The sequence below is a fragment of the Protopterus annectens genome, chromosome 6.part1 (assembly GCF_019279795.1).
Source record: "Protopterus annectens isolate FY-2018-M chromosome 6.part1, PAN1.0, whole genome shotgun sequence".
NCBI lineage: Eukaryota > Metazoa > Chordata > Ceratodontiformes > Protopteridae > Protopterus > Protopterus annectens.
The window spans coordinates 151,325,309-151,337,470 of NC_056738.1; the positions used below are offsets into that span (position 1 = coordinate 151,325,309).

At 34.1% G+C, this 12,162-nt stretch overlaps 1 protein-coding gene across 1 annotated transcript in view; it reads right to left on the minus strand.

Annotated features, from left to right (window-relative positions):
- Positions 1-12,162, minus strand: part of NOSTRIN (nitric oxide synthase trafficking) — a 702,548-nt gene that overhangs the window by 304,306 nt on the left and 386,080 nt on the right. Inside the window, exon 7 of the mRNA XM_044075591.1 lies at positions 11,614-11,712. Within this exon, the coding sequence (XP_043931526.1) occupies positions 11,614-11,712 (99 nt within the window). The remainder of the gene's footprint in view (positions 1-11,613; positions 11,713-12,162) is intronic.

A 12,162-nucleotide genomic window follows, 5' to 3' on the forward strand; every position in this document is an offset into this window, starting at 1 on the left:
TGTTGATAAACCATATCTCTTTGATTGTCCTTCTGAAAACCAATCTGTCTCACATAATTTGTTGCCATTCTAGATAGGACTTCCTGTTGCCTTTGACTGTTTAGATATTACTAGAGACTTTCCTGGTGGGTGGGCTGAATGGTCTAGGCCCCAAATATTTTTTTTAAGAAACGTCATTCATTAAAATTGATTCAGATCTTTGTTGACTTTTATTCTTATCTTTTATACTGTAAAAACATTATCTAATCGATAGTAATTTAAATCCCCTTTTGAGTTTCTTAGCCTTCCTTTTAATTAGGACATTGCTTTCCCTTTCAAGTTTTTCATTAATAAACCCAGTCTTAGTAACAAAGTTCAGTGTATAAAGTTTTACTTTCAATTTGATAAAAATCTTCCTTATACTATCATTAAGCTTTTTTTTCTACTTAGTAATTCCAATATGTCATACCAGCTTTGCAGTTAATTATTTTCCATTCTGTTAAAAACTCTTCTGGATACTTACTACATGTCAGAAATACTAAAGCACACAGACCTCTCAGGATCTTTTCGCTATTCAGACTTTCGGTGAGCGATAAATTGTACCACATAACTCTTCTTAATTTGGTAACATATTTTTCTAAATTAATAAAACTTTCATTCACATCAGGTGGTTGTTTAGTTCCTTCTTGATTCACAAAGTCTATGAACAGGTTCATATCAAAAATCATCAGATTTTTACACAAAACATTTTTGGATTACACTACCACCTCATTTGCTCTGTTAACTCCATTGGTAACTTATGATGAACTTCCCAGAAATGTACCATCCAGAGTATCATGAATATAAACCCAGACAGAAAGTGAGGAAGTTATTATTCACTCTTTGACTTTCTGCTATTGACATCTCTCACTCAACAACAAACACAAACCTGAAGACAGTAAAGGCACCAATAATTTTCAAACTTCTTAAACAATGCAATGGAATGTAAAGAATAAAGAATGCAAGGAGTTAATTAAAACAGAGTAGGCACTTTCATCAAAAAAGATTTAATCAGACTAAAGACATGTTCCATTTCCTCAAACATTTAAAAAGGCAATACATCAAGAAATTATTAACCAAAGCATTTAAGCTTTCTCTCTTTAAAATACATTTAAAATTTAGTGTATCATGTATTCCTAGTAGACTATATACATCATTCTGATGAAGTAAAATGCATTTAAAATTTAGTGTACCATGTATTCCTAGTAGACTATATACATCATTCTGATGAAGTTCTTGAAGTAAAAAAATGAAAGTGGTCAATCAATGTTGTGGTTTATTTATTTTTTTAGCTTTAGTTTTTCGGCACCAGTATTCATTGGTTTAAGGGCTTTCTACTATTACTGAGTTTGGTTTAGTGCCCTTTTGCTCTGGAATTTTATTTGACTATATGCATCTGACCTGGCAGGCATCTAACCTGACTTGCCAAGCAAAGTCTTTACTTTCTGAATGATTCTCAGCATCCCCTACTTTAATATTTGAAGCACCATAATCAAGAATAGACTACCTTCCTAACTGCTAATGTTTTCTGGGTTTATATTACTATGTCAAAAGACCTTTACATCAAACACCTCTCCATCGACACAAAACCACTGAAATTCACTTCTGCGAATTGTGGAATTTTTCATAGGGTAAGGAGGTACTTGGCAACTCCACAACTTTGCCCTTTTCCCACTGTAGTGCTATTTTGGAGTTGATATATATATATATATATATATATATATATATATATATATATATATATATTCAGTTTATATCCTTGAACTGCTGAAATGTCGAAATTCAGTATGTTGAAGCTATAAAGTCGAATTTTTGAAACAGAAAACTCAGAAGCGCGAAATTCAAAATTTTGCACACTGGAGATTTTGAATTTTGAGCTACTACTGCATACACACACATACACACAAACACCATCCTCCTCACACCCAAACACAAGCTCTTTACTACATTAAAGCAGGGGGGCAAGCCCCCATGCACCCCCCACCCCCACTTATATATTCAAACTCTAAGGCCGCACTACACACAAACACACACAACACCACCACACAAGCTACATTCTGCTCGCACATACACATCACAGCAACAAAACACACTAACACACACCACAGCCCCTACCCAAAACTCTTAACACACACACACACATACACACACTTACCTGAATCCGTAACCACAGCGGAACATCAGAAGCAAGAAACTCAAAACCTCTGGTATTCAAGGTTTTGAATTTCACGCTTCTGAGCTTTCGCTCTTTTCAGGATTCCACTTTATGGGCTTGAAATACTGACTTTCGACATTTCAGTATTTTGAGCATCTAAAGTGAATATATATATATATATATATATATATATATATATATATATATATATATATATATGTGTGTGTGTGTGTGTGTGTGTGTGTGTGTGTGTTTGTGTGTGTGTGTATGTGTCTGTATGTCTCTTAAAATGCCAGGTTTTTGTGATATAAAAAAATGAGACCACAATAAATCATTGCAAAACTTTTCCCACTTTTAATGTGACCTATAACCTGTACAATTCAATTGAAAAACAAACACATGTTTTTGGGGGAAAAGTATAAAAATAAAAAAAAAATACAATGAGCTGGTTGTATAAGTGTGCACACCCTTAAACAAATACTTTGTTGAAGCACCTTTTAATTACAGCTACACCTCCACACCTCCTCATTGTGGGGGGCTGTGCCCCCACACCCCCTAACTATATATACTAACTCCAGGATTGCACTACAGTGGGGAAAAATGCATATACATTTTATTTGCCTAACAGAACTTACATTCAGTGAAATGAGTTTTCAGTGATTTGAGCTTTCAGCGATTTTTTGAGGGTGAATTAAAATTCACTGAAATGAGTTTTCAGTGAATGAAAGTAGACCCATACATACACACACACACACACACACACACACACACACACACACACACACACACACACACACACACACACACACACACACACACACACACACACACACACACACACACACACATATATATGTGTGTGTGTGTGTGTGTGTGTGTGTGTCTGTGTGTGTGTGTATATATATATATATATATATATATATATATATATATATATATATATATATGTGTGTGTGGGGGCACAGCCTCCCACATTGGGAGGTGTGGGAGGTGAAGCTCCCCACTCGGGTGGATTTGATTTAGTGCGGGTATGTTCCATTGTTGTACAGGGCAATTGTTACATTGCCCTGGGAAAAATTCTGTGATTTCATGGAAGTGAATTTGGTGTCAATGGAGAATTGTTTGACATGTGACCTATAATCTGTACAATTCAACTGAAAAACAAACACATGTGTTAGCGGAAAAATATAAAAAAAAAAATACAATAAGATGGTTGCATAAGTGTGCACACCCTTAAACTAATACTTTGTTGAAACAACTTTTAATTACAGCTACACCCCCACACCCCCCTAACTATATATACTAACTCCAGGATTGCACTACAGTGGGGAAAAAGACATATACATTTTATTTGTCCAACAGAACTTACATTCAGTGAAATGTGATTTTGGGAGGTGTGGGAGGTGAAGCTCCCCACCCGGGTGGATTTGATTTAGTGCGGGGTGTGTTCTATTGTGGTACAGGGCAATTGTCACATTGCCCTTGGAAAAGTTCTGTGATTCACAGAAGTGAATTTTGATGGTTTGGTGTCGATGGAGAGGTGTTTGGCATAAAGGTCTTTCAATATAGTAATATAGACTCATATTTCCCTGATACTCATCTTACTAATACAAAAGTATTAAAAAGTAAATTTTCAAACAGGAGTTTATTTGCATCATTCTATCCATAACTGCAGCTTTCACATTGGAATTAAAGGGAGCACACATATTCCCTGATATATAGTCAGACAGGATCATTGTACCACAGCTCTCCGTCTATAACTCTACATTCATTCCTGACTCCGTGCAGCTTATTTTTCATTCATCCATGTTATCAGTAAGAACATTCTGAAGAGTAAATGATACATTGTAGTACCAGTTCTGCAGTCTTGTTCTTTCTGTGCTATCCATGATGTCTCTGTCTCATAAAAGAAATGGTTACTTTATGTTATGTGTTAGTGTGTTCAGACTGTATCATCAATGAGAAAGCTATACTTAGATCATTCAAAGATGGCCGCCATTCTATAAGCACTGCAGTACTTCAGCTCTCCAAATACCAGAGAAAAAAAATCAACCCTGTGGACGTACACTTGGAGTTAATCCACTAATTGGCAGCAATTATTAAACTACTAGAAGTCAGTTGTCTTGTCGAGGAAAAAAAATTGAAAGAAAATACTTGGTGACAACAGGATTGGAACTGATTGTTAGGTTGACTCTGAACAGAGCACCAAACAAAGGACTGAACTACCTCACTTCTGAAACTTTTCCTTGGGAAATAACTTTATCTGCAGCATTGAAAAATGTCAAAAGAAGATAAAAATATGGATACTACAACCACCAAAACTAAGCTGTCAGCATTACAGTCTCCGGAGAAGGAATCTATAATTAAGAGACAGAAAACAATTAAACAGCAAGAGACTGCAAAAACAGGGGCAACAATGAAACCTGATCAACAGGTCACAATGGAAGAAATTAAAACTGCATTACTACCTATACAGGAAGCCTTAAAAGATCTAACATCCCAAACACAAACATTTAGTGACACATGCAACCGGATTCTTGCAAGAATTGAGAAAGCGGAAACCAGAATAGCAGCAAATGAAGACAACATAACATTGCTCACTAAAAGAACTGAGTCCCATGAGGCCGACATTCAAATGATGCAAAACAAAATTCTGGACTTGGAAGCAAGATCAAGACGTAACAACATAATTATCAGAGGGATCCCAGAATCAATCCAATATAATGATCTGACCACTTTCATTATACAAATATTTGAAATACTGCTTAAGGACTCTGTGGCTGTTAAGCAAATTGTCATAGAAAGAGCGCATAGAGCATACAGGGACTCTCAAGCTTCAAATACACCCAGACCTGTGTATGTCAAAATATTAAACTTCCAAGATGTGAGTAAAATACTTCTAACCATTAAAAAATCTGGTGGATCTATAACATGGCAAAACTATAAAGTTTCCATAGCACAGGATTTACCAACACAAATAAGGCAGTCTAGACAAATGCTGGCTCCATACTGTAAGTTTCTGATTGATAAAAACATTAGATTCCAAATGAAATATCCTAACAGTTTAATTTTTACTGTTGATGGCATTAAGTACTCTGTAAGCACAAAAAAAGAAGCCAGACCTACCTTTTTGAAGCTTTTCAAGGCTTTGCCACCGTCAGAAAACTGAACAGTCTAACTAGGCTTTTTTCATCATCAGCATGAATGTGATTCTTCATTTACGAGGATCCAAGGCTTGGAATCCTTTGTCTGTTCTTGTTTTTTCAGCAGGCCTGGAAAATTTCCGTTTTATCTCCTTATCTCGTTTTCCCAGCTGAAACACGAAGATTCTACAATGTTTTATGGCTCTAGCGAGCGCTTCTGACCCTCGAGGCAACAGGAAATATGTTAGAGGAAGTAGGGGGACCGTTTTCAGCGTGGTGCAACCAGGAGGTCCGTTCGCGAATTGGTTCCCCCGTCGTGAGCGTGAAGGAATGAAGTAGAACTGCCTGAACTGATGCAATTGCTGGGAAGAAAGAAGAGCTGCTGAGGAATCAAAACGAAGTTTTTATGGACTTATTTAAGGGTAAAATGACTGCAGGATGATCAATGAAGCCGAGTGGGTCAGGTAAAGGCTAAGTGAATGGCTTGACTGCTGTAGAAGGAGATTGTATGGCTTAGTGGTAAATTAAGGTAATGCAGTCTTTATTTTCTTTCTCTTTCTTGCTTTCCCTCTATTCTTGCTCTTTTTCTGCCTGGTTAATAATTATGTATCTCTCATGTTTCATCATTTTAGAGAGAATGTATCATCTGTAATTAGATAGTGATGTAAGGACACTGAGTTCAATAGAGGTAAAAGATATGGTGACAAGAATAAAGAATATGTAATAATATGGTTTAAGATGTGTAAAATAATCTATCTTCCTCCCCTTTTTTTTCTTTCCTTGTATGCTCTCTTTCTGCTTTTTTAACCTTTTTATTCTTCTCTTTTATTACTTACTATTACAATAAGTAAATGTGAATTATAGTTTTATTTTTAACTGCAATGATTTCTAAATATCAGTATGGAACTTTGTAAGATTGTTTTGGAGAAATATAACTGACTATAATAGTCAGATTATTTAAACAAAATGTATAACAACTGTGTGCTTATTATGTGAACTGATAGTTAAAATGTTTTAAAATAAGTAATTATAATGGTAGTATGTTATTGCTGAATATAAAGACTGATAGAAGTGAATTATTCGGAATGTCTGGCACAATTAGTTTATATGTCTACTGGGGAAAATGTACAGAGCTGTAGTTACTTGAGGCACTGGGTAGGGATGGGATGGCAGTTTTGCTTCCAAATAATTTACGAAATGCCAACACTTGTCAATCTAAGGTGGTCAAAAAAAACTAGATATCGATGTACATCATTAAGTAGCTTTGAATGTGGATAATAGAATCCTGGAATGTTAAAGGACTCCAGAACATGAAAAAAAGAAAGCTGTTTTTGCATCTGTTTTTTTAAATCAATAGCAGGTTTTATCTTATTACAAGAAACGCATTTGACTAATGACCAGTGGGAAACAATGAAGGACAAGAAATGGATTAGGAAGATTGTGGCGGCGGAAGGGACTACGAATAGTGCTGGGGTAGCAATTATAATCAAGAATCATTTTCAAGGAGAAATTTTGGAAGATAAAATAGATAAAGAAGGCAGATGGTGTTTGGTGGTTCTCAAATCCGACAGTTATGATAAACCTATAGTACTTATATGTGTATATGCCCCTAATGTAAACCAACATCATTTTATAACTTCAATTTACTCCGTTTTACAGTCATATAACAACTGCTACATAGTGATGGGAGGGGACTGGAACTCATACCAGGATTCTAAACTTGATAAGTTGGGGGCTTCTACAGCTTTTAATAAGCAGGCAATGGTAGCGTTGAAAGAACCAAGAACTGATTTCAAACTGTATGACCCTTTTAAACACACACACATACAAGCAAAGGCAGAGAACTTTACCTTTTACTCTAGCTGCCATAAAATGTGGTCGAGAATTGACTTTTTTCTAATTTCAGAAGTATTGATTTCACTTGACCCCAGGGTTTCTAATCAGGCTAGGCAGCTCTCTGACCATTTGAAGATAACTTTAACTTTAAATACCAATATTATGAACACTAAAAGTCACCGTGGATATAATTGGTCCTTAAACCCATACTTATTGACCAAAGAGGATATATTACAGGAAGTCAAGGAGATACTTAAACAATTATTATATAATATTCCCCGTAATAAACATCCAATAGATATAGAATGGGCTACAACTAAAACGTTGTTAAGAGGATTATTTATTCAGAAAGCCACACATTACAAAAAATTACAAAATAAAGAACAACTGGATTTGGAAACCAAAATACAACTATTGGACCAGGAGTTGATGAGGAACTATAATGAACAGACAGAAACTGAGTTGTTAAGATGTCAGAAAGAGCTGTTTCAAAATTGAAAGAATACTGGAAGTCAATTAATGAATTTTTGCAGGCTCTTTTTACACATAATTTCATTATTTCTAAATCTCTTATATTATTCAACACACCTATACCTCAAAGTGTTAAAAAGGTTAAGCTTCCCTTGTTATGGTCTATTCTAGCAGTGGCTAGGAAAATAATAACTAGAAATTGGATTTCAGATACACCTCCTTCGTTCAATGAATTTAAAAATGTTATGAATATAGTGTGCCATATGGAAATAAACACAATTAGGACTAGAACAAACAGAAAAACATCTTATTTTATTGTATGGGATAATTTACAAAATTTGTTAAAAAAATTTTAATTTCAATAGCATGGTATTTTAGTTTAATTAATTGATCTGATTGTAGTGGATGTCTTTGTAAATACTTTAGTTGTTTTGTTGAATATTATAATAATACCTATTTTTAATTACTTGTATAAAATTGTTATGATATTTCTCTTATATGTTAAAACAATAAACCTGTTTTGAAAAAAGAAAGAGCTGTTTCTTTTGCATAATAGAAAATTGACACTTTATGAACAAAGAAGTTTAGTTAAGTATGCAAATCATATTCCAACTCCCTCGAAAGCTTTAGCCCGCATTATTAATCAGACGAAATCAACACGATTAATTACTGAAATAAATCATAACAATACTATATATACTGACAAGTCAGATATCATGAAGATTTTTGAATTAATTTTTAATCAGATGTATGGTGAGCAGCAAGCACAAGTCCAAGATAAAGACAGAAAAGATTTCCTACAGAAAATTAATTTTCCTAATATTGACAAGGACTCTCATGGAGAATTAATTGCACCGATTACAGTCGAGGAAGTTTTGGAGGCAATCAAAAAATTGAAGCCCCATAAAGCCCCAGGGCCAGATGGTATGACCTCTGAATTTTACAAATCTTTTAGTGTGATTCTGAGCAGTGTACTTTCACAGACTTTTAATTATATCATTCTGAATGGCAGCAATGATCCCCACTTTAATGCCTCAAGGACAATCCTGATATTGAAGGAGAATAGTGATGCTAAAAATCCAGACAATTACAGGCCCATATCACTGCTGAATATTGACATGAAAATCATGACATCCATTCTAGCTAGTAGACTGAAAAAAGTAATAAATTCGATAATATCAGAGGAACAGGCGGGGTTTATAGATGGGAGACAGACTACGGACAATACATTAACTCTTCATACATTAATATCTTATGCGAAGTATAAAAATATGAACATATATGCTTTAATAATTGATGCTCAGAAAGCATTCGACAGAGTTAATTTGGCATATTTATTTGATATATTATCATATTTCAATATACCTCAGGAGTTTATTTCAATGTTAAGGAAATTATATAATAATGCATACACTAGTTTATCTATAAATCATGAATGCTCCAAAAGGATTCAAATTAAAAATGGAACTCGACAGGGATGCCCATTATCTCCCATACTGTTTAATCTGTATTTGGAGCCTTTATTTCTTCACATGAAGCAAAATGTCTTTTATAACTTTCCTGTACTTCTTGGGATAAGGTTAGGATGGCTGCCTTTGCAGATGATCTAAATATATACTGTACCACACCGGTGTCGGATACAGAAAAAATACTAACAGCAATACAAAACTTTGAGAGAATTTCTAATTACAAACTAAATTTAAAAAAAAAAACAAAATATTCCCTTTAAAGACACCCACACCTTTTTCAATGCTACCATTGATAGAACAAGTAAGGACAGAAGAAAGGATAAAATATCTGGGGATTGGATTCTCAACTGAAAATAGAGATTTCTTTATTAATAATATTAAGGCAACTGGAGACCGAATAACATTGGATTTAAAAAGATGGAGCAAGTTGAAGTTACCGATGATGGCAAGAGCAGCGATTATAAAAATGAATGTTCTCCCCAGAATGCTTTATCTTTTTAGAGCAGCACAACTCAAAATCACGAAAACATTTTTTAAGCAGTTTCAGATAGGATTGGGGAGATTTCTTTGGGAACCCAGGAAAACGAGAATATCATATGAGAAATTGATGGCTCCCAAAAATAGGGGGGGGGGTTGGATCTACCGGCTTTTGAGATGTATTATTTAGTGATTCAGGCTAATAGGATTTTAAGGGTGTCTTACTTGGACAGTAATAGTAGAAAATGGATACCTAAATGGGTGCTTCTAACTTGTAAACACATAAAAGGAGCGGGAATTAACGTTAAAGCGGTACCATTTTTAAATAATCGAACACTGAGTAAATATGATTTAATGGAGCACATTAGGATATGGGCAATGGCAATTCAAACTCTGTTTGCCTCTTTAAACTTATTAAACTATATGATGGTTTTTCAACCGTTTCATGGGAATCCTAACATGACTATTGGTAGTCAACTGATAGATTTAAAGAAATTTCCCCTTATTAAGGATTTAACTGTGCTTGATTTATACCCCTTCTTAGGAGTAGCAGTACATGATATTTTAAAAGAGATGAATCTTCCCATTTCTTATTTAATTATAATGAGGCAGATAAAAGATCTTGCCATAAATTATTTTAATAGCTCCGAAATCAAAGAAGAGGAACTAGTTATCTCTCGCAATCTGTGGGAAGCCTTGCTACAAGATAGAAAATACATAACCTCAGCGTATAAAATGATAAAAGAGAGGAAATACAATAATTATATTCTTTTATTGAAATACTGGAAAGAGAAATTGGTATCCCTAGATGATAGTAAGATAGTAGAGGCGTTTAGCTTAACATTGAAATCAGTATCCCTTCAAAAACTCGTCTTTACTCAACTGATGATATTTAATAATGCGTATTATACCCGTCTCACTCTTCATAAAGTTGATTCGAAAAACTCACCCAAATGTCCACAGTGTTTAGATCAGACAGCGGACCTGCTACACATGTTCTGGAGTTGCAAGTGCATTTATAAATTGTGGAACTCATTAAAATTGCAGTTACAAAAAATGGGTTACCAGAACTCAACACTTACCTGGGAATTTTTGATTCTCCACATCCCACCGGAGAATTTAGATAAATCAAAGAGGATCGTAATTATGAATATCAGTTTATTAATGAAATTATATATAGCCACAAATTGGTTGAACCCAGCCCAGACATTGTGGCAAACATTCAGGCTGTTAGCAATCAAGCATATTTTAGCGCATAAATTATTAATTAGTAATAACAAGAAAAGTATAAATAGTATAAAAATTTGGGAGCAAATCTTTAACATTGTATTGGCCTAGAGGTTCCTATCCACTTTCTTTTAGGACATACAGTAAGAGAACAAACACAATCTTAGATTAGATAGAGGATGTAGAAATAATACAGATTGTTGGCTTGAGTTTGTTTTTATTTTTCTCTGGTAGATGTTTTCGTTTTTTTTTTCTCTACCTGATTAGTACGATATCTGTTGTTAATGTATGATGTGGATATTTGAAATGGAGCTAAACATTGGAAGCAGTTTTGTACATAATGTAAATAGTGTGTGGATTGTATTATGGTTTTGAAAAATAATAAAAATGATTATCGAAAAAAAAAAAGAAAGCTATACTTAGATAAGTATAACAGGCTGGTTGTTCCAACCTTAACATATGCCCAGCTACAAGCAACACTTCAGAGTTTGTATTAAACATTGCATGCTGTTGACTTGACTGTCATGACATGCATTGTAATGGCCATCATGACCCATTAAACATCTACTTTCACCACTCATTTAAATCTCTCCTTCTAAAATGAATGCACGAATGAGCAGGTTTTGGCCAGCAAAATCATCATACATTTTAAAATATTTTATATTTCATACAGTTTAGAAATGTGGTAAAAACTCTCATCCTAACTCTGTTTGAACAGCATCCAATTTTATTTATAACAATTTCACAAAAGACAATAAGATTCTACCAGAAACATTAAAGTAATTTAAAAAAATGTTTTTGGCTATATGTTCATTACCTTTTGCCTGTCTTTTTCCAGTAGGAGGTGCTTGTTGTCTTCTACTAAGTGAAAAATTGCTTCATGTTCCTTGGTGCAGTTCATGAGTTTCTTCTTGACCTATAGGCACAAATGAACTATTGATATAACTTAATACCATTTCAGTAAAAAGTCTTACCTAAAACAGATTTTTTTATGCTGACGTTTAAAAAAAATATAAGACAGAACAACTTAGATATAATGAAACTGTTGTATGCCTACTCATTCAAAATTTGCTAAACTGAATAGCTTTTTAACATTCTTTAAAATGTTCCTATGAGCTTCATCAGTGAAATATAAAAAACAGCATTTAAAAATGTCTACAAACCACTAAATACATCTGATACTTAAGAATTGGGCTGGAACAACAATTCAACTTCCAATACCATATAGGCATAAGACACAGGGATCAATAAATTATTCATCTATCTACTGAAGTCAAATAGCAATTGGTAAAGGAATATTCTTTTCCCATCTGGAATATGTAAAACCTATAGTAGTCTCTGTCTCAAAAAAATATGCACACACACA